General features: G+C 39.8%; 1 protein-coding gene across 4 annotated transcripts in view; it reads left to right on the forward strand.

Moving 5' to 3' along the window:
- mam (neurogenic protein mastermind) overlaps window positions 1-27,524 on the forward strand; it is a 94,633-nt gene that overhangs the window by 54,891 nt on the left and 12,218 nt on the right. For 3 of the 4 annotated variants that reach the window (XM_018012135.2, XM_018012136.2, XM_018012137.2), the window contains one exon: window positions 9,650-11,584. In XM_018012135.2, the coding sequence (XP_017867624.1) occupies window positions 9,650-11,584 (1,935 nt within the window). Of the gene's footprint in view, window positions 1-8,792; window positions 8,955-9,649; window positions 11,585-27,524 lie in introns of those variants that run through there. The other variant, XM_018012138.2, reaches the window with a different exon arrangement.

Consider the following 27,524-nt stretch of genomic DNA (forward strand, 5'->3'; position numbering starts at 1 on the left):
ACCCCACCCACTCTCAGCACCTGGCTGAGTATTGTCATTAGTCGCATTATTATTGGGGGCTATTATGTAGTAATCAAATTTATAGTACACTTTGCAACACTCAAAGTTAAGGGCGGGGAAGGGAAAGGGGTGAACGAAGGGCAAGACAAGGAGGTAGCCGCCAGGCAACGTGGAAAACAAGTCGGAAAACTTTTATGACGCCAAAAATAAAACACAACAGCAGACGAAATTATTACAATAAATGGGCAAAAAGAAAATGGAAATTGAAAATGAGTTGTGTTCCACACACGCACACAAACTCACACATAGATACAGTGTGCACAAATATTTGTGTCATTAAACAAATGACAAACGAATTGGTTTTAACATGAAAGCAGCTGGCAGCGAAGTTGGCAGAGACGCCAGCGCTGACATGCAACAGCGACAACTGATAAGCCAAGCCAAGGCGACGCTCTGTTAAAGCTAACAGACGGACTTAACATAACAGCTTGACAGCTTGCAGCCACCCCCACAGTTACACACACTCGCATACATACACACGCACGTACCTATTTTACAGCGCTGAAAAATTCGCTTGGCTGCCTCTGCTGACGCTGCTGCGCTGCAACAATGCAAACGCAAACTTTCTCGCTGCCAGCGTCGCTGCCAGCGCCAACAGTCTGTCCGCATTCGGTTCGTGCTGCTTCGCTGGCAGCGGCTCGTGCCAGTTATAAACCGACTGCCAAACGACTCACGACAGCAGCAGCAGCAACAGCCGCAGCAAGAGTAGCAGTCGCAGCTAAAGCAACAGCAGTACTAAAAATCAACAACAACATCGACAGTAGCAGCAGCAGCACCAGCAAATCAGAAGCCGAAAAGCAAAAGAAAAGTGACGCTAGACGTGCGTTCAAAAATAATAATAATAATAAAAAACTGAAAAAAAAAAACAACAACAATAAACATTAAGTGTGGCAAACTGTGCAAGCGGCTCAAAAGTGTTTACACAGCAAAAGCAACAATAACAAAACAACAACAGCAACAAGAGGCAAAATATTATCATAGAAAATCGAATGAATTAAAAGTGCAACATCTTAGCACATTTGTTCCACGTGAATGTTATTTAGAAAAATTATATTTATTTAAGAAAATAAATCTATTTGTTTATTCTTTTAACAATTCAATGAATTATTGAGAAGAAAAAAATTGGCAAAGAAAAGCTAAAAAAAAATGCGATCAACTTGAATGTAGCAATAATAAAAAACAAACTAGCAAAAAAAATAAATAAATAAAAAAAATTAATAAAAATATAATTAAATTTAAAATATACAAAAATTAAGTATGTGATCAAAGCATGACAATAAAAACATGATTAAAAAAATGAACAATATTTATTATGAATGATATTTAAAAAAAAATGCATTACTTAAATTTTAAACTTAAAAAAACATTCATAAAAAATTTAAAATTAAAAAAAGACAAAAGTTAAAAAAGAAAATGCATTTATCAAACTTAAATAACAAATTTATTACAAGATAAATTTAAAGTTTTGCCAAGAAAATTTTTTTGGGAAAAATTCATTGAAATTTATACAGAAATTTATTTCTGATATTTAAATATTTCCTTGGGAATTTCCCAGAAGCATTTACACAAAATTGTGCTAAATGTTTTTTTATTTTATTATTGTTTTATTTTTTCGTCGATTTCGAAAGAAATTTCATCTAGCCTCTCTAGAAATGTTTTTCTCATCGTGTTTTTATTTATTTGACATTTGTGTTAGCTCTGAGAAATTATGCATGGCGAATGCAAATTTATTAGCTGCAGACTCATTAGATGGACTCTCCCTCTGACCTCTGTCACCTACGACTGCCCCGTCCACTGCCTCTCAACACAGTGCCCCTTCATCTGACAGACAATTTTTTTCATCTCGAGCGAAATTAAAAAACATAAATCAAAATATGCTAAATAAATCAACGAAAATTGCGCAAAAAGTGCGGACAATCTATCAGGGAATACCCCTACCTTTAGCACCCCTACTTCTGGCATCCACCACCCACTTCCTCGTTTGCCACTTAATCAAGTGAAGTGCAGCCAAAGGAAATACAAAATACAAAAAGAACAAATAAATAAGTCAATTAATTAGACAGATTTTTTGAATATTAAAAAGAGAAGGCAAAAGAAGAGGAAGAAGAAGCAAAGCTATGAAAAATATGATATTCATGAATTTCAAATGGGAAACACGGCCAGAAATTGGCATAAAAAATGATTTGAATTCATGAGGGAAATGCTTTTAGTACACAGCACGAAAAAATCTTGATACAGTATTAATTTCAATAGCAAAGAGTTTAAAGAAATTGAAATTGCGTGGTATCTAGTTGTGTGTGTGCGTGTGACAATAGGAAAAACGACAGCTAAAAGATCAGCTAAAACTAAAACCATAAATGCATTTATTTTGATATTTCTTAATTTTTGATGTCCGGGCATTTAGAATTAGTTGACTTGAGAGAGAGAGAGACAGAATCACACACTGTAAAAAATAAATAATTCTGAAGTAAACAAAATAAAGCTTTTTGGAAAAATTTTGGTATACTAAAAAAATTGTGTGTGTTTTTTTTTTAAATCTATACAAAACTAATTTCCAAAAAAAAAAAAATCATAACAAATTTAATTAAATTCAAAATAAACAGTAGGTACATCTGTCTCTCTCTCTCTCTTTCTATGTTTATTAGCTTATTTTTAATAGTAATACAGATTTGTTAAACCGTGACTATTTAACGTAAAACATATAGAAAGATCAACGAATTTAGAATTTCGCGATTTCTATCAGAACAGCTCAAGTTTTTCTCTCAGTGCGCGCATAGATAAAACAGCACATAGACAAAACAGAGGCACGAATTGTGCATGCAACAACTGCCATAAAAAAACGCTGCCGCAACAAATGCAAATGGCCAGAAGGAAAATGGCCAAAGAAAAATGCGGTCGTTGCCGATCATTCGAATGCACACACACACACACACACATTAAGAGCCATAATAATAATAGTATTATTATTATTATTATTATTATTATTATTATTATTATTATTATTATTATTATTACAGCTGTTACGATTGTTCTTATGCTGCTTCTTCTTCTTGCAGCTCTCCTTCATCTCTGAGATTTTGCTGTGGCGTCTCTTAATTAATTTTTGCCATCATAATTTCCCATTAGTTTTTCGCAAGCAGTTAAATGAGTTGAAAAATGATTTATAATATGTATACGTCGCTTAAATACCCTGCAAACAGCACAAAGCGGGTATATTTCAGCTTGTCGAACACTTGCAACAGTGCGACTGGCATCCAAATTTACAGAGTATCCTATAGTCTGTCACTCTCTCTTTCGTTGTTTTCTTAATTTTATTTTGTATTCTTTTAATGTGCAACAAAATTAATTGTATGGAAAAGTGTAATAAGAGCGACTACCGAGTGGGCGTGGCACGACTCTAACACACCGCCCGCCTCAGTTTCGCCCTCGTCTTCTTCCATTTCCACTCTCTGTGCATACAAATGGGTCGAGGGGCGTTTGCAGCAGCAAGGCTAAATTATTACGCATACGCCATGGTTGCGTTTCAGGTTCAAATTGCTTAAAAACTAATTGGAGAATAAAGCAAGAGCGAAATAGAGGAGTTAACAGCGGATTTATATGCACTTATTAATGCAGTTTTGTATATAAATAATTAATTAAACTAGCAAGCAGGGGGAGGCAGAACTGCATTATTAATGAGCTGCCATTAAATATGGTAGTAAATAAAAAAAAGAAGTAGAATTTATAAAAAATATTGCTCGATATCGAGTTGATATTATTAATGAAAGACAGCGCTTGAAATATTCATTCAGATTTTCAAAATGAAAACAGTCGGAAAACCCAATTGTATAATAGATGAAAGCCTTGAAAGTTTCCGTGAAAATTTAAATATTTATCATTAAAATTAATTTGCCTTTCTCTTTAATTCAACTCGAAATTTGTATTGTGTATATCTAGGATTAAGTTTCAATAGGATTATGATGGAATGATTGACTGACTGATGTACTGAATGGGACTTAGATAGAGTGATTAGACTGATAGGTGGATTCAAATGTTATCTAACACAATGAGTATAATGTGAGTGATTGACTGAGTGATTGACGGAAAGATGTATTAACTGAAATATTATTTGAATTACTCTTTTTATTAAATGATTATATGATTTTATGATTAATTTAATTAATGGAAAACAGCTACAAGGACTAGTTGATAGAAGGATGAATTAGTTAAAAAACTACCCGATTGATTGCTTGAATAAATAATCAATCGATGTTTGTTCGGTTGATCGATTGAGTGATTATTTTATTCGTTGACATTCTAAGTTTAATGAAATGGTGGATTGAACGATTGATTGATTGTGTGATTGTTTGAGTAACTGAATAATAGTTTAGCCTGCTGATTGACCTTCTATCACACTGATTATGCGATAAGATTCTTCTTCCTATTTTGAAATTTTCATCATTCATGAACAACTTTTTCAAGCCCAATATATATTTATGTCTCGCTCTCTGCCTACTCCTCTTCTCTTCTCCGAATTATATTTATTCACATATTAATTTGATGTGTTCTCAACTTTGTAGTCGCATCACTTTGCCTCGCTGCCTCACGCATTCGCTTTACCGACTCAAATTCGCACTTATTAGCATACCTCTCGCACCTGCGTACCTTTTCTTTATAGAGTAGCAAAAGCCTATCAGCACACACAGACATACGGACACACGGACATACAGACAGACCGAGAAAAAGGCAACGCACTTCAATTCGATTCACGCACACAAAAGTTATTCGAAGCGAGGGGGCGCCAAGGCGTTGTGGATAAGAGGGATGGGAAGGGGAGGGGGTAGCGAGCCTATGGGCTATCTGGCAAAGGCTTTCCACGAATTTTTCGACCACTTCCGTTGGCCACCCAGTTGCTGGTTAACAGTACGCTTACAGCTTTTCCTCTTTCTCGCTCGCTCCTTCGCTCGCTTGCTGCTAATTCGCATTAATCATACGCCGCGTTGTGCACAGCATTTATTTATTTTATTTTTGCAGCGCGCCGCATTGAAACATGAAAATGAAATTCAGACAAAACAACAGCAGCAACAACAACAACAATAGCAACAATAACAGCAGCCGCAAAGCTTTTTCACATTTTTATTTTTACACGCAAATTTACTGACTGTCGACGTCAACTTTTGCCGTTTTACTCACAGTCGCTGTCAGCGCTCTTGGCGTCGCAGTCGACGTCGCTGCCAGAGTCGCTGTCGCCGTCGCCGTCGCCGTTGCCGTTGCTGTTGCTTATTTTAATGTGTCAAGGTTCGCGGCATCATATTTTGCGCTTTATTTCAATGCGCTTCAAGCGTGTACAACATTATTTTAGTCTCCCCCGATAGTAACATGGAAATGGAGAGAGTGTGAGAAAGAAAGAGAAAGAGAGAGAGTGAGAGAGAGAGTAACAGATAACTCCCTTGCATATTACAAGCTGTAGACTTTCTTCTAAGCAAAGCAATCTTGAAAATGCACACAGAGAAAAACAGGGGATAGTTAAATAAAATTAAATTAAATTAAAAGTAAATTAAATTTTATTGAACTTTAATCTATTTATAAACAGTAATACTAAGATTATTCTGGTCAAGTATAGAAATTATATCAAATTAGCTGTAAATCTGCACATTAATCAATCTTCGCTTGAAAATCGTTTTCATCTTGATTATCTATCTTATCTGCTAGGTATTTTAGGAAGATAGCTATTCGCAAATAAATTACTTTCTTGAATCTTGCCTAAGTTAGAGCTTTTTAACTTTTGGCTTTGTGAGCATTAAAAAGGGGTTTTCGGGGGGTCAATATGAAGTAAAAGAAGGAGAGGAAAATGACAAAGACGTATCGATAAATGTAAATGCAGCGCTGTATAGAAGACAGGCAGACGAGGTTGAGGGAAGTGGCGTAAAATGGAAGACAGCAGCAGTGTGAAACGAATGGGCTTGTAGGTGAGCTGTGAAAGTGTGTAAGAGATAGCGACAGCGAGTGAGAGAGAGAGAGAGAGAGAGGGAGGGAGGCAGGTAGAGGCTGTTGGCGAGGGAGAGTGAGCGGAAGGGCGAGGGTAAACCAATGAGCGAGCGAGTGAGCAAAACATTTTTATTACCGCAACGGAGTCGTAAAAAACTAAATTACTTTTAAGTTTGTAAATTGTGCGAGTGGCTTTAACGCTCTAAACGGGCCTTCACATTGGACCTGTCGCTCACTCTCTGTGCGTGTATGTGTATGTATGTGTGTGTGTGTGTGTAACACAAGTTTAATATTATGGCAAGCTATGCGCCCCCTCTCTCTTCACCTCCGGCGTCTTCCCTCTCAAGAGTTTTGCATTCTTTGTGTCACGTTTCCATTGAGAGATGCCCGCAAAGCTAACTGCACAGGAGATGAGAAAGCTGAACCCTAGACCGAACAGGTGGCCACTGCTCATTGGCCAGATACCCTATAAAAAGCTTCTATAAAAACTGAATTAACTAATGAAACCAGACATAATACTACACATATTTGTCTGCTTGTGCTAAAGTAAAAAAGTAAACTAGGAAGATCAACAAATCGATACATCAAAATTGATTGCGAGAAGAAAATTGTTTTGACAGCAATATTCTAGCTCATAGAACTAATTGTAATTCGAATTCATAATCAATACATAGTATAGAAGACCAAGAAGATCACATTTAATGGGTAATTATGTTGTCTAGAAGACACTGCCAATAGAGCTGCATGGGAGTGGAAGAGGGAGTGGGAGTGGGAACTATTTTCCTCCCAGTAAGAAAAACAAATTTATGAAACGGCATTTATTCATAATGAGCCGAGCGAATGGGGAAAAGTGTTTGGCGCGTGGATCAGTTCACTCGATTCACTCGGTTTTTATGGCCACGACGGACACCGAGAAGATTGCGAGTGCCCAGCCAGCGGCCATATTGAGTGTGAGTGGCTGTGCATGCCAGTGTGTGTGTGCGTGCGAGAGTATTTGTGTGTCGTAAAGTTATTAACTAGTGCTGCGACTGTTTGGATTAGGGAAAGTGCTTGAGTATGCCAAGGGGGAGAGAAATACACATAAAGTTTATGTGAATCATTTTATTATGAATATGAATATGAGGAGCATAGAGTATCGAGTATTCAATTGCTTTTGTCCGCTCAATTTGAGGCAAGTTGCTTCGTAGAAGCGATAACATTGATTAAACACTCATGAGTGTTTATGTGAATACATTTATGATTAGGAATTGAATCTCGAAGTGTTTTATGCGCTACTTAAATGCCTGTGCCTACGTATAGAACACTGATGAATGCTTTTACTCAGTTGTGCGAATGTGGTCATTCAGTTTCATATTCGATTACCGAATACTCTTCTATATTTAAAAACACCCACTATAATCTGTACCCACTTAAAGGTGTAATCACACACAAATACACACACACGCACACCCACATGTTCGCCAAATAACTGCTCCCAGTGCTTGCGACGTAATCCCGTGTCAGTTTACCGTTCAATCCATTTCGCAACTTCCCCCATTACGTACAAATGCATATACACTTGTATATACTTACCTACGTATGTATGGCTGTGTGTGTGTGTGCTCTTCTTCTGCTACTGCGCTGCCTTTTGACAGAGCGTATGCTCGCACATACATACATATAAATGTGTATGTACGCATGCATATAAAGAAACAACAACGAGCCGAGCAGAACAAGAAGAAAAAGAAACCAACCCACTGGCTTTGGCTTTGTCCAGCCGCAACACGCCGCGCACACCTCTTGCTCGACCCTTGGTCTCTGCTGCGCCTATGCGCTGCTATTTTGTATACATTTTGCATTAATTAAAAACAAAATAAATAGCAAAAGTCGCGCGCGCGGTCTGCCGATTCGATCCAAGCTGAGCCGAGCCGAACTGCAGCCGAGTCAGGCCGAACCGATCCGATCGGATGCGTGTTGAGCGACATGAGAAAAACAGAAAAGCAAACACATTTTGATTTAAATGTGATTGTTTTTTTTTCTCTCTTTCTCATTTTGTATTTGTTGCTTTTCATTCTTGAGCACAGGGAAAGAGCAGCAGCAAAACAAAACAAAAGCTGCGACGACGACGACGATGACGGCGACGCGTCGTTTACCACCCGCTCTCGCCAGCTCACTCGTTGCTTGCTTCTTGCTCTGCTGCTCTCACACTCTGGCTGCAGTTGTGCGCGGCTCTGCCGTCGGCGACGTCGCTGCTGATTAGAAGTGTCTTTTCAGTGTTTTGAATATTTTCTTTGTTGTTGCTGTATTTGGCTTTAAGTATGTATGTATGTATTTGTTGTTGCCGTTGTCTTTGCGCACTTGCGATTTTGTGTTCATTCTGTTCGCTTTTGTCTTTTGTATGTTTTTCAATAAATTTTTGTGCACGTCTTTCAACGAATTTCTTTTGATTATTTTTGTCAAGTCAGCGCATATTGCGCTCGCCTTTTGTTGCTATTCACGTTGAACTTTTGTGGAGTGTTTTAATCGAATTGTCGCTTTTCTGCTGCAGCTGCCTAATCGAATTCCAATCAAAAGAAAACCAAGTGAAAACTATTTGAGAAAATCAAAATTAAAATCAAAAAAACTCAAAAACAAAAATAAAAACACAAACACAAACAAAATCAAAAGCCAAATGCGCCCACGCAACAAACGCAACAAAATGCACAACTGTCGACGCTTGGCAACACTGTCGACATTTTACAACACTACTGGACGACAGCGTCAATTTCGCCAAGTCTTAACTGTATGCTAAACACCTGCTATAAGTGACCAACAGTTATCTCTCAATACAAAGACTTCCAAACTAAAACTCAGCCTAACCTCGATTCTCGCTGTATAACTGTATCTAAATACAATAATCTTTGCCTAATCGCGCATTATAACTAAAAACTATATCTATGAATATTTGGGTAAGCACTTAATCTAATTATATTTACATATTTTCTACATTAAATTAGCTTATTATAATATTTTGTACACTGTCTTTGGATAGTACATATCCTTTGATTTGAAAGTATTATTCCTTACTGATTGATTGATTGATTGGCTAATTGACTGACTGACTAATTCCCTTGTTTATGAATTATTTAGATATTACTGAATTGATTGCCTGGCTTGAAGTAAAGAGTGAAGACAGGAGAAAGTAAGGGTAAAGAGCGCAAAGCACAGAAATAGAAATAGAACGAGGCAGAAAAGAGAGAAAAAAACAGATATCACAAAATGAAAAAGAAATTGAAGAAAACAGAACAATGGCGATGAGGAGAAATTAAAATCGAATAAGGGAGACGAAAAATAAGAGACAATGAAACAAAGGGAATTAAAAAGTCGAGAAAGTGTAAAGAATTAAAGAAGGGATACGATAAGGGACAAAATAAAATAAGATAAATAGAGCAAATTGAAGGTAAACTGTATATTATATTTGAATTAAATTTTACTTTAAAATGGAGGATAAATATATAATATCCTGCCACGCAAAGTCGCAAATTACAAATTACATGCATATGTATTATTAAAATTATATTTTCCAATACTCTTATATGTATTTTATTTTTTTTTAACATAATTTTCCTTCTCTCCTCCATCTTTGTGCTCGTCTCATCTGCAGCAACAAAAAATCCTAAAACGTTCAGCGGACGATGTTGACAATGGCCCCGACAACTTTGAACCGCCGCACAAGTTTCCCAATAACAACAACAACAACAATAACAACAGCAGCAATAATAACAACAATAATAGCAGCAGCAACAACAACAATAACAACAACAGCAGCAGCTCTAGCGGCGTCGGCGGCGGCGGCTCAGAGAATCTAACAAAATTCTCTGTGGAAATCGTCCAGCAGCTGGAGTTCACCACCTCGGCGGCCAATTCGCAGCCGCAGCAGATTAGCACGAATGTCACAGTGAAGGCGCTGACCAACACCTCTGTCAAGAGCGAACCGGGTGTCGACCAGCAACAGCAGCAGCAGCAGCAACAACACCAGCAACATCAACAACATCAGCAGCATCAGCAGCATCAACAGCAACAGCAGCAACACCATCAGCAGCAGCAGCAACAAGGCGGCGGTCTGGGTGGCCTTGGAAATAATGGGCGTGGCGGCGGGGGTCCTGGTGGCGGCGGCGCCGGCATGCCCACAGGACCCGGCGGCGTCGGAATGGTGCCCAACATGATGTCGGCCCAGCAGAAATCCGCCCTGGGCAACTTGGCCAACTTGGTCGAGTGCAAGCGAGAGCCGGACCACGATTTTCCCGACTTGGGCTCGTTGGACAAGGATGGCGCGAATGGACAATTTCCAGGCTTTCCCGAGCTGCTGGGCGATGACAACTCTGAGAACAATGACACCTTCAAGGATCTCATCAACAATCTGCAGGACTTCAATCCCAGTTTCCTCGACGGCTTTGAGGAGAAGCAGCTGCTCGACATCAAAACGGAGGATGGCATCAAAGTGGAGCCGCCCAACGCACAGGATCTGATCAACAGCTTGAACGTGAAGAGCGAGTCGGGCTTGGGTCATGGCTTCGGCGGTTTCGGTGTTGGACTAGGTCTCGATCCACAGTCGATGAAAATGCGACCAGGCGTTGGTTTTCCCAACGGCAACAACAACGCAGGCAACAACAACCCCGCAGCTGGCGGCAACACCGGGCCGGGCGGTCTCATGTCAGAGCACTCGCTGGCGGCGCAGACGCTGAAGCAGATGGCCGAGCAGCATCAGCACAAGAGCGCGATGGGCGGCATGGCCGGCTTTCCACGCCCACCCCATAGCATGCAGCAGCAGCAACAGCAACAACAACAGCAGCAACAGCAGCAGCCGCAGCAGCAGCAGCATAGCCAGATGCGCTACAATGACTATGGCGGCGGCTTTACCAATGACTTTTCGATGGGTCCGAATCCTGGGCAGCAGCAACAGCAGCAGCCACAGCAACAGCAGCCGCAGCAGCAGCAACACTTGCCGCCGCAGTTCCATCAAAAGGCGCCGGGCGGCGGTGTCAATGTGCAGCAGAACTTTTTGGATATCAAGCAGGAGCTCTTCTATTCCTCACAAAACGATTTCGATCTCAAGCGGCTGCAACAGCAGCAGGCAATGCAACAGCAACAGCAGCAGCACCACGCACAGCAGCAACAGCAACAACATCCCAATGGTCCCAAAATGGGTGTACCCATGGGCGGAGCGGGCAACTTTGCCAAGCAGCAGCAGCAACAGGTGCCGACGCCGCAGCAGCAGCAACAGTTGCAGCAGCAACAGCAACAATACTCGCCATTCAGCAATCAAAACGCCAACGCCAACTTCCTCAACTGCCCGCCTCGCGGCGGCCCCCAAGGCAATCAGGCGCCGCCGCAGCAGCAGCAACAACAACAGCAGCAGCAGCAGCCGCCACGCGGTCCGCAGTCCAATGCCAATGCAGGTAATGCAGGCAATGCAACGCAGCAGCAACAGCAACAACAACAACAGCAGCAGCAGCAAGCCACAACCACAACGCTGCAAATGAAGCAAACGCAGCAGTTGCACATCAGCCAACAAGGCGGCGGCTCGCACGGCATCCAGGTGAGTGTAATCCAAATACACAGCCATACATACATATAAACACCCCACTTGCTTAGCCAGCAATATATAGCTACTTAATACCTTTGACACGCATGTAAATTTCCCATGCATATTTAAGTTAACAGCGTAACGAAGTCAACAGCTTTGACGAACAGGCAAGAAAAAAAACGAAAAAAAAAATGAAATCCCAGCAGCGACGCCAACGTCGACTGCGCTGCTCTCGCGCCAAGTGTAAAGTTTCGAGCATAAGCACTCACTCACTCAATTGACATACAAAAGTCAGTCGAGCTAGACGCTCGCCAGCCACTCAGCTTTCGGGGGTTGCTTAGACTCTGTGTGTGAAATGCGCTCAAGTTTCACTCACAAGCACACTCACTCGCTCGCGTGCTCTCACTCACTCACTCTCGCGCTCTCAGCGTGTGGGCCACGCTGGTGCATAGCCCTCCCTTAAGCTGTTTAAGTTTATCTCTGTCCATTAATTTTACCACACATCTGTTCATAAAATTGTCAGTCGAGCTGGCGTTCGGCTTCAGTTTGTTGCTCGTGTCCCGTCGGGCAGCAGCAGCGGCAGCACCAGCAGCGTCAGCCGGATCTGCGCCAGCGCTTGAGCAAGGGCTGCAGCCATGTGCGCCATTTTCATTACGTGCTAACAGTGAAAATAAAACATTAATAGTTCTGCTTTTTGCTTGCTGCTTGCTGCTGCTGTTGCTCCATTTTTGCTGTTGCTGGCTAGCAAAAAGATGATAGAGTAGTTGTTGGTCAGCTCGTCCTTTCGTTGACTTCGTTCCGTCAGCCAGCCCCGCCGCTCCAGCCCATGCAGACTCTCATTTCCGTTGGCAATTGGCCCTGCAGGCGTGCCAAATTGTAGTTAATCGCTTTGAATACCTGTGCCGCACTCCTCTATGAATAAAATATGTAATTACTGATACACAATCTTTATGATTGCGTACCCACAGCGAAGCATAGGTACTTCAGCGATTCATTTAATGGGTACACTCAGATATTCACTTGAAGTGTACCATATTGACACCCATTGATTAGCATCCAACTAAATTCCATATTAGACTATATTTTGTTGCATTCCTAGTGGAATATATCCACTTGGTTACTTGTGAATGCTATGAATGATTATTTATTCAGAATATATTCAATGTAAATATGTATGAATGTACTCTATCCAATTAGTAGTTTGTGTATGCTATGCATAATGTGAATACTTTGGAAATATTCGTTATCAACTCTAACATTTAAAATATGTTTTTTTTTTTTTTTTTGTGACTATATACAAATTTACTCATGAGTGTATTCAAATCATTTTCACGATTTTCTTCACCATTCACTTCGACATGTTTTACAAATACATCAAGCTTTAACTATTTATAAATTCATTCATAAGTATATTCGATTCAGGTACTCATAAGTGTATTCGATTCAATCAGTGACTCATGAGTCTTTGCGAATATGAATCGCTTTAGTCTGTTTCTGGCTTACTTATGACTTTGTTTAATTTTTCAATTGAGTATTTGACCTGCATCCATGAATGTATTCACTTTTAATTATTATATATTCCCGAACTGGTTCTACCTGCATATTGGCTGGATCAACAATTCACTTATTTTTGTTGCACTCAGAGAGTATTCACTTATTCATGCCAGTATTAATTGAAATGAAAAGAATAACAATCACATTATTTGACTACTATTAGTATTCGGTTAGCTTAGTGAATACTTGCATTCACTATTAATTTCGCTTCATTCTCCTGCTATGCACAGTTTGCCTTTCGCCAGTGATTCAATCCACTTAAGTTTAACTTTTCAAAGATATGCAGCCGCAACCGCAAGCCGTATTCAAATCGTCTAATGTTATTCACACGGCTTTATTCACAAGTATCTTAATGCATATTTCCAGCAGTGCAAACATCTTTTGTCTGCACTTTATGCAGGACCTCATTTTTCGGACTGACTATGCCACTCTCTCGCCCTTCTTTCCTCCACTCACTCTCCTCTCTCTCTCTCTCGTTTTCTCACTCTCTTCCTCTTTTTCGAGAGTCTCATTACAGCAGCTCTTCACTCAAATGATATTCTTATATTCAGCCATGGCACATGCCCTACCTAACCCATATTCATTATCCGTTCCAAATTGTTTTCCTGTTATTTCATAGCACAGCTACAACAACAACAACAACAACAACATTTCATTTACAAAATGAAAGTGCAAAACTTTTTAAGTTAAGTTTCATGTCGCTGAGTAGTTTTCATCAGAAAAGAGCCAAAAAAACGAGGAGCGAACAACTCGTTGGGTGCTCAAATTGTTGTTGCTGATGTTATAGTTGTTGCTGTTGTCGTTGTTGCTGTTGTTGTTGTTGCTTTTGGCTTTGCCATTGCGAAAGGACACGGTTGAAATTTCCGTTCTGCGCTTTGGCCTGTCCGAGGCACAGGATTCGAGTCTCTGGTCCAAGCTCAAGTTTTCCCATGAATTTTGTTCATGCATTACGAAGCTCACTGAACTAGTCCCCCCTCGGCTTCGCATTCTCCCATTCTCCGGTCAGCATCCCCTGCATGCACACAGAAATAGTTGTGCAAGTGGAGAGCCAAGCGAAGCAGATTGGCAAAAACTTGTTGACGATTGAGATTGAAATTTGGTTTAGTTGAAGACCTGGACCCTCTGGACAGCCCCGAGCCCAAATTGTTGAGCTGCTGAACATTAGCGTCCAGCTGAGGCGGATGAGGGCGTATTTTGAAACCCCCCCCCCATTGACTTGAGGGAAAGGCTGCGTCTTATCTTCTGGTCGAATGAAACGCTCAAGTCAACACGTATACACACTTGGGTATAACGATATATTTGCATAGGACTCATTAAGAGCCCACGAATAGCCCCGGGCAACCCCCGAAAAACAAAGCACTTGGACAGGGGTAGCAGGATTCACAATAAGAAGAGCCCAGAATGAATACGAAAAAAAAAAAGTAACACTCGAGTGCAAGAAATGAACACGCAGCGTGTAAAATGTAAAATGTACAATAAATATTACAACAAAGAGTGGCAAAGCCAACCACAGCAACGAAGAGTGACAGAAAGAGGACGAGAGACATGCAGAGAGTGAGAGAGCGAGAATAAGAGGGATAGAGACAATAAAAAGTAACACACAAATGAAATGAAAATAAATCTAGGTGGTAAATATTTGCCTAACGAGCTTTTCAGAGGTCCAAGCGCACAGCAGAGAGAGAAAGGGATAGGCAGAGACTGAGTGAGCGAGAGGCAGTGACACGAAGAGCGAAAAGGGTGCAAGTGCATAATAATGTCCAAAGAAATCTTAAATCATATGCAAAGAAAGCAGAATGAATAAATGTAATTTAAATAACTGGCTTCAAACAGAATATTTTATGTCTCTCCATTGATATGCCGACTTTTCAATTATTTATGACAGCGCCTGACGTGTCTAATACTTTCCGAACTTTTGGTATAAGTTGCAAATATTCGCTCGTTAGCTTGAGCTAAGCCAGACTTACTTTTTCATATTTTTTGAATTTGAAAACAGATGAAATAACGAAGGAATTATGAATATAAACAGAAGTTGTGTAATTTATAAACTGAAATATGATATGAACTGTTTGCCAGACTCTTTAAATACTAGTTCTCTCTCTATCTCACACTTTCATATCATCTACTACTCAACTACATTCAAATAGTTTGATGTTGTCCAGTTGAATTATTTGTGTACTTAGGCATTTTAATACTCTACCAAGCATGACAAATATTACTTCAAATATAGTAGACATAATATATATATATATATCATATATCACTTAATTATTGATTTAATTTAAATGCACCTTGCAAATTCCCTAATCCAAAATTATATATGCTTATTTTTTGCAAATAATTTGTATAAAAATGTAGATAAGAATCATAAGAAATATCAGTTTTCTGTAGGGCATAACAGCTTCGACTCTGCTCAGTCAATATGCTCTAACTGGCTAAGCTGATTCTCTGCCTCGCCCCTCGCCCATTCGCTCTGCTAACAGCTCGACGGCGCAGTTGGCGTCGATGTTAACGAAGCTACACGATGGCAACGACTGCGACGGCGATGTTGGCGTCGGTTTGGTGTTGGTGTTGGTGTTGGTGTTGGCGTTGGTGTTGGCGTTGGTGTTGGTGTTGTTGTCTTTGGCGTTGGGTCGTCGTGTAAAAGTTCAATGAATTCAGAATGTTCACATTTGCATGTCCTGCATTAACTCGTTAAAATGCCAGCTACAAACGGAACCCCAACAAAACACCAAAAAGACAACAACAACAACATCAACTAGCAGAAAGAATTTGTATAAAATACAAATAATGCAGGACTTTATATACATATACATATATAGACTATTCGTCCATAAGAACAACATGAAAATGTTCGGGCTCACAAAAGTATGCAACGGAAATGTGTGAAACGTGAAAATGTGCGGAAATTATATTTTTGAAGGGGTGCAGCTGTGCGGGTAGGGAGGGTGGGGAGGGTGAGGGCTGCGTGGGAAGGGAGCTTACGCGCTGCTCGAGTGTTTAAAAGAGTGCCTGATTTTTACGACACTCGCCGCAGTCGACTTAATGAAGTTGCGAGCTGCAAAAGATTCGAGAGCTTCCGCGGCCGAAGACAACAAAACGGTAAATGGCAAATGGCAAATGGGAAAACGGGAAAATGGCCCTTATAATGCTTTGCTGTGCTGTATCATCGGGGACAATAAATAATTTATAACCATATAACGTAACAGATCTAAAGACCAAAAAAAAAAAGAAGAAAGAAAACAAATGAAAGGAAAAGCAACAGCAACAACAAAATGTCCAACTCAAGAATTGAGTACAAAAGCCCCGCAAAACGAGTCAAAATGAATTGAGTCCAAGCTGAGACGAGACGAGACGAGGTGCGAGGCGACGCGACGGGAAAGTCGAACCGAGATTCGTTTGCGCCGGCGCCAAGGCAGGAAGACGAAGTGGGTAAAACGGCGACACAGCTGAAATGACTAGGCACATATCCTAGAAAAAGGCAATGATTTGATGTGCAAGAATAAAATTTCAGAGTGAGAAGCAAAATAAATCAAAGGGATAACTAAAAGGTCGACTTTTGATTAAAATATTGTATATAGAAAACTGATAGAGGACTAAGTGATTATATACCCGATTGTGGCCCATTTGCTGTGCGAGGTATCGGAATGCCTTGGCTGTCTTTCGGCTGGCTTTTCGACTGGGCGGGCGGCTGCTTGTCGGGAGCCGTCGGGTTGCCAGCTAGGGCCGAAGCTTTACAGGAAAACATTCGAATTGTTTAACAAACTCGTGACATAATTCGTTTGTTATGTCGTTGAGTGGTGGCAACAGGCCGCCCTCACCCCTGTTGCCCCTCCTCCTTCCCCTGCCCTTCCCTCTTATTTGCCCACTTGCCGTCTGTCCAGCGAAGCGATTTGAGTCGCGGATTATTGTAAAGTTATGCAAAGGTATCTGTCTTTAGTCTTAATGGAGCTCAATGCCTTACAATTGATTGGGGTGGCGGCTGATCCGAAACTTTGGCACTAATTTGTTGTTAGAGCATCACCTGAAATATTTATGGCTGAAAGTTTAACAACAAATTACGAACTGGAGCAGCAAGAGCAACAAACAGCAGCAGCAGCAGCAGCAGTCGCTCCGGCTTGCCATAAAATCTATGCCAGGGTTGCCATCGCCATGTTGCATTCATAATTCAAAGCGGCTGGCAGGCCAAACGGCATGGGGCACACGCTAGTTGCCTTTGTGTGTGTACAAGGGGCGCTTGTCAGGGGGTTGGGGCTTGGTAGGAGACCCGCACTTCGGCACATCCTATCAAACGATGAGCCGCAAGGACCTCTGCCAGTTTCGCATTTTGTTTTAGGCCAGCATTACACAACGCATTTGATGCTCTCAAAGGTCACATTATTTACCTTTTATATTCCCATTCGCTTGGTAGGGGCCGCTAACTGTAACAGTAACGGTAACTGTAATGGTAACGGTAGCTGGTTTAGGTTTAGAGGAAACACCAAGTTACATGATGGGGTTTTTTCTTATTTTATTTTTGTTTTTGTTTATATTTATGTATTTTTTTTTTTTTTATTTTTTTTTTTTACGCAACGCAACATTTGCTAAAATTTGTTTTCTTTTTGTTTGGTTACTTTTGCTGTTGCTGCCGCTGCTTCCTCTTTGACTTTTCATTTTATACTGACTCACGAGGTGAAAAGGCTATATTGGCTATATTGTGTCATAGAAATTAAATTCTGAAATGTAAATTTTACAACATATAATTGTAGGTAGTTTTAAAAATATTAACATGTTTTGGGTATAAATACTTAGGGTATGACAAATGTTTAAATACTGTTATATATCTCATGAGGAAAACATTGGACTAACTGTTAGCTAAAATATAAGTATAGTAGATATATCCTAAATACATCGTAAAACTGAATATATTGTACCTTTTGGAATTGCTCTTAAGACTGGGCGCTGCGAGATCCGATATATTTCTCACATTCGCCAGCTCGACCCACATTTCGACTTGCATTGCAACACCCAGCGAGCATTGCGCAGTCGGTTGCACCCAGCTGCAACGTTGTTCTTACTTATTCCTCTTCCTCTTCATTTTGGCTAGAAGTTTCGTAATATTTTCATCAGCTCGCGCTGCGTTTCAATCAATTTAGCAGGTGTTGCCATCGCATTGATGCGCTGCAATCGCTGCCCGAGGGGCACATTGAGTAGCGAAATAAGAGCGGATGGGGGTGAGGCGAGGATGCACTGGTAGATTAAGTAATGAAGCTGGAAATATGATGCGGGAAATTATTTGGTTTCGTCGAAAGCCAACAGATTGAGCTACATATATTGTATATAAATATTTCTCCAAAGTCTTACTTTTACTTGAAATTTATTTCTGATCGAAATATATAGTTGTGTATAAGTCGCAACTTATATATCATTATATTTTTTATAATATTATAATGGAATATATAAAAAGCATATATTTTTCGATATTCTCTATTTCGGTCTATTGCCTTATCCTGCCGGAAAACTGATTGTTACCCCGTCGCAAGTTCGTCTCTTTTATTTGCCAAATGCGTTGGGGTCGCCTTCACCTGGACAGTGGACAGCCAATTCGCCTTTCTAACTTAACTCTCATATATACTTACATACATACATATGTATATGTCCTTATATATATTTAATACAGCGAGGGGCAACTGGTTGTGTTTGCTTCATTCGCTGTTGCGTGGCACAAAATTTGATATTTGCGCGTGTGCTTAACCCCTAGTTGGCCCCTGTTTTGCCGCATTCATCTATCGGGTGTATGTGTGTGTGCGTGTGAGTGAGTGTCTGTATGTGTGTTGTGATTATTATGCCATGTAATCTGCTTCATATAACAACGCAGCGACAACGAGGATGTTGAGCGTAAAGCGTGGCAAGTGGCAAGTACTTTTCATACTTTCACCTTCGCCAGGTGGCAGGCACTGCGTGCCCCTGGGGGCATTATCCATACATATTCATCGTGCCACACTTACGCACACACACGCACATATATATATCTATATACATTTATATACTGGCATATACATACAGTTATATCCATATATAAATATTTCAGTTTTTAATCTATTTTAATGGATATTATTTGAAAATGCAGCAACTTCTTGGCGAGCGAGCTGCTCAGGTTTTACATTTAACTTTCTATAATTTCTTGTCGCCATTTCGCTCTCTCTCTCTCTCTCTCCCTCTCTCCTTCTCTTTTTATTTGCTTCTCTGCCTGGCTTAATTTTTCTAATCTCGCTGCGAGCAGACAAATCGTCGCGACGGACGCGCAAAAGTATGCAACACTTTTTGCAGCTCCTCGAGCTCAACTTCTTCCAAGTGGACGTGTGTGTGTGTATAGTTGTTGTGCTTCTGTATGTGTGTGTGTGTGCGTATTCGCTCTGCAAACAGCTCACGTCGCATATTTATAGGCTGCCAGGCATAAAAAGCGATTTCAGCTTTAGCTTTCGAGCCGTTTGCCAAAAGATTTACAAAATGTTTAGCTAGCTTCAGTTTTTTCTCTCTTTCTCTCTATCTTTCTCTGGTTTCATGTGCGAACAAGACTTTTTATTCAGAGTTTTATTTATTCTTTATCAGTTTATGTTTTAGTCGAATAAAGATCAAAAGTCCAGCGCTAAAAAGAACCGTTTTCCATTAATGAAATGTACTTTAATTCAAATAAAGCTTTTTATTACTTTTAGAAAAGTTTTTGCTAAAGCATTAACAAATTTACTTTCCATATACTTTTATCAAGGTGAATTCAGTTTTATAGTTGTATATAGCTCGTGTGGTTTTTATGTAACTTAGCTCAATAAATGTATAGGTCGATTTGAAGCTTTCCTATCTGCTCTACTTTGCTTCTTCTTTATCCATGACCAGAGTATTTAACGGTCTATAGCAACTGGCTGTTGATGTTTTGTTGTCTATATCCAGTTCAGACTTATTTGTAAGTTACAGTCGCATTTGTTTAGGCACAAAGTTTCTTATCAACGGCTGCAGTTGAATATTCAAATTAGTTTTTATTTATTTTTGGCCCCAAACCAAAAGAGCAAAGAGCCAAACAGATAAAGAGCCAGAGAAATAGAGAGAGCGAGAGAGAGAGAGCGAGAGAGAAGGGCTTATCAAAAAGTGTTTGCACAATTTGTTGAAATTTCATGCCACTCCAGACAGAAATTCATATAAAATGTCTAGGTAAGCGAGTGTGTGTGCGTGTGTGTGTATGTGTGTAAAACATGCAAATAATAAAAATCGTTTCATTTTATGCAACTGTCAAAGACAGGCACTCGCCAGACAAACGAATGGGTTGAGCCACGGTCAAGTGCACATTTCAACACAGAGAGAGCGAAGAGAGAGAGAGAGAGGCAGAGAGTGACGAGAGAGACTTAGTTAAAGAGGTAAAGAGAGTGGGTAAAACAAACACCCCATACACAAAGACCATTTGAAATTCCATTAAAATTTGTTGCCTGTTGTCACAGAATTTTACACTTACAAACCAAATAAAATAACGAAACATTAAAGAGCGCAATTTAATGGCCACATTGCGTATACGCAACGTGTCAAAGCAGCAAAACGGCAAAACTCATTTAGTGAACAGACGCACAATCTGTTGCTCTGTGTAGTTGCTCATAAATATGTCTGACCTGGCCACACTCCACACTCCACACTCGCCTTGCCCCCAGACCCTAGCCCACAGTTTTGCCTAACAGTCACTTAATCAAATTAATTACTTTTTCAACAACAATCGGGGCGTATAGGTGTGAGTCTCAGCCTCTCGCTTTCGCTCTGTCCATCTCTCTCTCTCTCTCTCTCTCTCTCTCTCTGTTTCTGGCTGAGCAGTGGTCAAACAGTTGCCTCGTTTTATTGCCTCCCTAGACAATCCGACTCCCCGCATTATAATCACGCACAAAACTTTAGCTCAACTATAGAGATTATGTTAAAGAAATTATCCCAAAAGAGTGAAACGAAAATGGGCATCCAGTGCGCCGAGCCTGTTCTATAACACTCTGACGCTGCTCTTTCACTGTTTGATATCTCATAATTAGCTGTGTGTAAATCGTAAAATAAATTAATCTGAATCCATACATCATCATTAGCATAAATAAAACATTTTTGTTTACTATGAATCGTTTGTTATGAAGTGTGGAAAGCTTACAATATTCTGAATTTGGAAAATTGGAATAATTTCTTAATATGAATCATTGATATACAAAATAACTGTTCTGCTCAGAGTCTTGATGAGTGGGTTACCTCAGTTAGAGATGATAGGAGAGGGGATGGAGGAATGATTAGGCAATGCTTCCGTATTAAATATACAAATGTAAAATTGATTGGCCGATTCTCTGATTGATTGATTGATGCTCTGGCAATTGTTGCATAGTAAATAATATAATATTTGTAAGTTAATCTAAATCCATAAACATATTTTCTTCACTAGCTGATTGGTTCATTGATGCGTGTGTGAGATCAAAGATGTAAAATGCTCTTCTATGAAGCGTTTTTACAATTAATGCCTAAAGCGTAGCTCAGAGTGAAAAAAACGAAGAGGTAGAATGCCGGTATACCATGTTAAAATATTTATAGTTGATTTAAAAATATTTTTTGAATAACATATTATCCACACTAGATCCAACTATAATGCAGTATTTTAAGTTTTGTTCTAAGCTCTCTAAAAATGCAGGCAAGTAAAAATTAACTGGAAGCCTTTCTAGTCCAACAGCTGCCATAATCATTATTATTATTGTGGAGTTGTGTACTTAAATAGAGCGATATTTTTTGTTGAGTTAAATGGGCTTTGGAAGTCATGTGAAGTTGTGACATCATTAAACGCAATTAACTGCCGTTTAAAAATAGTTCAAGGAGTGCGGCACAATAAGCGACAGCAGCGACTGCAAAAAATGTCACCGATGAAAATCAATAAAAATAACGAGGGTAGAGAGGAGAAGAGAACTCGTTTTATACAGCCATTCCCACTCTTGACCCCCCACCTATGAATATGTGGCCCTAACAATAAAGTAATTAAGTCATATGGCAAAAATATTTAAGGAACTGCTGACAAATTTCCATTGCAATAAAATGAAGGATGTGAAAATGAGGGCGGACACAACTAGACACAAAAACATAACATAAGCGAAAAGTCTCCCCCTAGCACACGTGACAAGGACTACGCCAAAGTCTGTAATTAAAAGTATAAAAGGACACACACAAAGAGCTCTAATATAACCACAACAAACAAATGGACGGGGGGTGAGCGGGTGGCCATGGTTAGTTGATTCAACTAACCAGTTAACCCACCTGGCCAACGCGGCGTATGTGTAATTTTATATTGTCTGTCTTCGTCTAGGCGCACTTTTGATCTTTTGCCAGGCAACAATACGACCCAAAAACTGTGACCAAGGCACTAAACTAGCTAACGAGATGGCCCACAACACAGGGCGTGGCACACACTATAGAAGTCTGTCTGAAAGGCTGAAGGCATAAGGAGGATGAGGAGGAGAGTCGGGTGGGGGCAGGGCTGGAAACAGGTGGACAGGTGCGTGTCTGACGCTCGTCACTTCAAAGTCCTAGCGCAAAGTAATTGAAAATGTAAATGGTCGACACGAGTTGGACACGACTAGAAAGTGTTGATAAATACCCTAACCCAAAAGGCGAGGTGAGAGTGTATCTCAGGCAAAGAGAGAAAAGTACAGAGAGAGGCGCTTGATGAGCAGAGTGTCTGCATTATATCATCAAGATATCAGAGATCAACTTCAGCCGTGTCGGCTGTGACACATTTACAAATGCAGATTAAAAGCGGGAAGAGACAGAGAAACAGAAGTTTAGACTGTATATTACGAAAGAGTATTGCGGATATGGCAAGCATTATAGAGACTAACGCATGCTAACTATACTAACTATACCTTCAGATCGTAGCTGCGACTATCAAATATCAATGCAAATTGCAGTCTTCCGGATGGGAAAGGCCCCATATAGGAAAAATCGGTCCATCGAAATGATATTGACATCACATTAAAAATGGCAAGTCAGCTAAAGTTTGCCGAAAATACAAAAAAGGAGACTTTAAATGAAAGCAGAATATATAAAAGCAATTAAGGTGTTGGAGTAAAAAGGAAAAGATTGAGAGGGTAGCCAAGTGAGCAAAGGAATGCAAGATTATTCTCTAAGTTATACGACTCTCTAATGGCTTTTTCGCTAGTAAAATAAAGTTGGGGGTAGTCACAGGGTATCTTTATGTTTATGGCCAGATAGTTGGGCGCGCAATAAGCACACGAGCCGAGGCTTAGTTGAGAGGCGGGGCCTAATTCGTGGTAGTCTCTTTATTTTTTATTTGACGACGGGCCATGTTTTTGTTTAGCCTGTCGCATTTGTGGCTTGCCAAATGTTTTGTTTGCTTTTATTATTATTAATTGTTTATTATTTTAATGCATCAGCAGCGGCAGCAATTGGAAACCCTTTGTCAGCTGCTGCTGCGGTTGGGCAAATAAATTAAGTAATTAACTTTAACGATTGCCGTTTGGTTGGGATTTGGCTAAATGGATTTTTATGGCCCTGCTTTGGTAAAATGTTCATTGATTTTTTGGTGTCACGCCCCCTTTTGAAGTCATTTGCATTTAGTGCGAATCAAGGCGAAAATTTTACCAACCAATTTTTAAATGCATCAACAGCAAAAACCAAAGGTAGAAAATTTGATGCGCTTCGATTCGATTTGTTGGCCATTTCGTTATCTCTCTCTCTCTCTCTCTCCCTCTCATTTGTGAATTTTCAGTAAAAGTTGGGCCATTGGGCTTTCATTTGGCGCAATAATTTTAGCTGCGTGCATCGGCAACCCGAGTTTGCTGGTGTGTTTCCATTTCGGATTTCTGCTGCTATTTGCACGCTTTTTGCAGCGACTATTTGGAAAGTGCGTGTAAATAAAATTAACGAATGTTGAACTTTTTCGCCAATGCCAAATTGATGAAAACAGAAACGCAAATTCGAATTGACAACGGGCAAATGGATGCTCTCAATATGTCAATGAAATTTGGCCATATTCAACTGAAGGCTTAGGGTGATCGATAAATTTAATTAAACATATTGTTTGTTTTATTTATTTCACTAAGTGCTAAGTGAGTGAGATATTTGGAATATACGATATATTGCTGACTTTTAAAAATAATTTCATATATTCTCCATATGTTAGATATTCTATATGCCTTACTGAACATTTATTTATTTGTAATATGCTATGCTTACGATTTAACATTAGGGTTTTTTTATTGGCTTGCTTTAACTACTATGACTCTTGTTCCTATAAATAAATCGTATCACTGCTCAGCATTCTCATTTCGAATTCTCACTTCGTACTTATACATAGGTGCATTTATACAGTCGAGTCTCGATAGTTTGTACCCCGCTAAATCGAAAATTGCGATAAATCGAAAAAATTCTATCCCCTTGAAAGAAATTCGTTCTCCATAATTTTCGACAATTTGAATTTCTGTGTAAATCGAAAAGAACTTGCCATTTTGAATTACCGTATTACGAATTACTGTACTACTATAAAATTATATAATAATGCTCTTTAATTGGATTTGATTGATCTTTTATTTTGTAGTTATTTATTCATATTATCCTTTATGGTATACATTAATTTTCTTATTTATAATTGTATTTAGTTTTATCCTCCATTTTATTTGATATATATCAATTCAATTATATATCATTCTAAGACTCGTTGAACTATCAGAAAGCTACTTTAGCTTTATCTATTACTACTACTTACTTACTTACTTATATTTTCATCTTATACACATATCGAACGCATCATTCATAGCAACTTTCGTCAAGTTCTTTTTGGATGACAAATATTTCAATCGTCAGCAAACTCTATAAATGCATCTCTCTCTCTCTCTCTCTCTCTCTCTCTGTTCCCCTGCTCCGGTTTGCATTCGCTATGGATTGCATTTAGTTGCTTCTTCTTCTTCGCTAGGCACTTGGCACGTTTCGTTTGGCATTTTAATATCGCATAGCAGCCAGAAAGCGCGCTGTGAGTCAGCCGCGAGTCGCGCGCGTTTCTGAGGCGTTTTTCTTACTGGGAAATATGCTCACAGATGTTTGTTTAGCTGTTTCTGTCTCTTGCTCTGCCTGTGCCTCTGCCTCTGCCACGGGTTCTTTCTGTGTCTCAGTGTGTGTCTCTGCTGCAGTCGCCACACAGCTGTGGCACACGAGTCATTCAGCAAAGAATTCTTCTCAATGCTATTTTGATTTCAATTTGTTTTGTTGTTGCCATGCAGCTGCTTTATCTATGAGATGCTTTAGCTCTGACTCACCTCAGCGAGCTTTATTAGCCATTATCAAAACGTTATCGCTGTGGTCCGCGATAAACGTATATTTCTTTATACCAGCTTACTTATATAGTCATCATATTGGTATCTATACGATGTTATGTTGCGATCGCTCATAAGCCAATTACAGATTGAAATTGCATTCAGCTCATTGTTATTCTCATTATCATTCTCATTAGGAACGGCACGCAATGGCGATATATATAAATGAGTATCTTTAAATGACTTTCAGCCGTTTCTCAGCCAATTAGAGGGAAGAATTTTTTCAATTAAATTTAATTCTGACGTCATATAAGGCAAACAAATCATTTATTTTAGAGAACCTCTAGTAATAATTCCAATTATCTCAAATCGATACTCTTTGCAACTTTAGAAATCTTTGGTACACCAATTTAAAATTGTTTTAATGAATGAAAATTCGTGGAATCGATGTAAAACAAGTTTTTGGTTAATTATTTCGAATATATTCGAGTGAATTTCTTAGAATCTTAAAATAGTTCTTATTTTGTTTTATTTGAAATCAAAGAAGTCTTTAATCTATTGTTGGGAATTTGTTTCACTGTTCGCTCTTGAGGGATGGAATAGGCTATTGATTGATACATAGAAGATATAGAACTTATTGATAGTTCAACCGTATTATTTACATTATCTTCTAATTAAGGGTATGTCCGCTATAGCTTTACCGAGAGGCTGAGTTTTTTGTGAGTTGTATTATTTGCAGCTTTTGTCGGGTCATTTGCAGGTTGTTCGTTACGGGGCCATTAACTTTGACAAGGGATCCATTAAAATGCATTCATAAATTTTACAGCTGTGTACCTGTGTGCTTGTACGTGTGCTGTGTGTGTATCTGTGTGTGTTCGGTATCATGTTGTCCAATGAGCTGGACTTTAAATTAAACCAACAAAGTAACAAATCGAATGCACTACGGCCCACAAAGCAGCCCAAATGATTTAAGCGGACAATTCCCTAGCCACCCTCACACACGTACACACACACACACACACACACACACACGCATGCACAACTACAGTCTGTGATGTAGTGCAGTTCACTTGTGGCTGGAGGCGGGGCAGACGTTGCATGTTTTGCTACTCTGTCTCGTTCTCTCTGTAGCCTTCAATAGAGCAGCCCCATTTTGGAAAGGGGGCTCTTTAGTGTAAGCGGGTCCCGTTTCTCCCCTTGCTGTGCCCCGTTCCCCTGCCTTGCTTTTTGCATATGGCGCTCTCATGCCCATTTATGCCAAAATTTAATTTATAATTATTGCAAGTTTAATTTATGATCATTGACATGCCGCAGCATACACACACACACACACACACACACACACATTAAGGTGGGGGATAGGGAGCTGTGTTTTGTAACTGAGATTGGGAGCGCTTTGTGTCTGTACTGTGTGCCCTGCATTGAGGGCCAAAGGGTTCGCTTGCATTGTGTGTGCTAACTGCAACTGTATCAAAAGTTTGACCCCCCCTCTCCCCACACACACACACACACGTATAGAGAAACACTCTCTCACTCTCTCTTTTGCTCTTGTTGCCAACTGTGCTTCTAGCTGCCTCTCTCTTGTGTTCATACATATATTGACATTTACCCTCGAGCCTGTTACTCGAATCCTTTGGGCCACTCACCGCTCGTTCAAACTTGCCAGCTTTTCTCTGCTTGTTGCTATTGATGTTGTTGTTGTCGTTGGACCTGATGAAAGTTGGCAATTACCCGAGAGATTCGAATTGAGAATGGTTATGTGGTCTAGAGACTATCCATAAAGCCTGGCTAACTCTTTGATTGAGAGAAACAAAAGTATGGACTTGAGAAAGACTCAAAGGGAAAGAGAGAGAGAGAGAGAGAGAATTTATATACTTATAGATTAGTTCTAAAATGTCAAAGCTTTCAATATGTTGCGGCTGTCTGATTGACAATTAAGATAATATAACGCTGGATAAGTTCTGAATAAAAATGCTTATTGAAAAACTTAGCATCAATATGCCAACAGACAGATTACTGATCAAATAGTAGCACTTAGTAGCTAGCTAGTCAGTAGGATAACTGGTTTTGTGATATGATAGTATGATAATAATATAGAATAATGT

This window comes from Drosophila arizonae, chromosome 5 (assembly GCF_054131065.1).
Source record: "Drosophila arizonae isolate 15081-1271.41 chromosome 5, UAZ_ARI_1.0, whole genome shotgun sequence".
Lineage (NCBI taxonomy): Eukaryota > Metazoa > Arthropoda > Insecta > Diptera > Drosophilidae > Drosophila > Drosophila arizonae.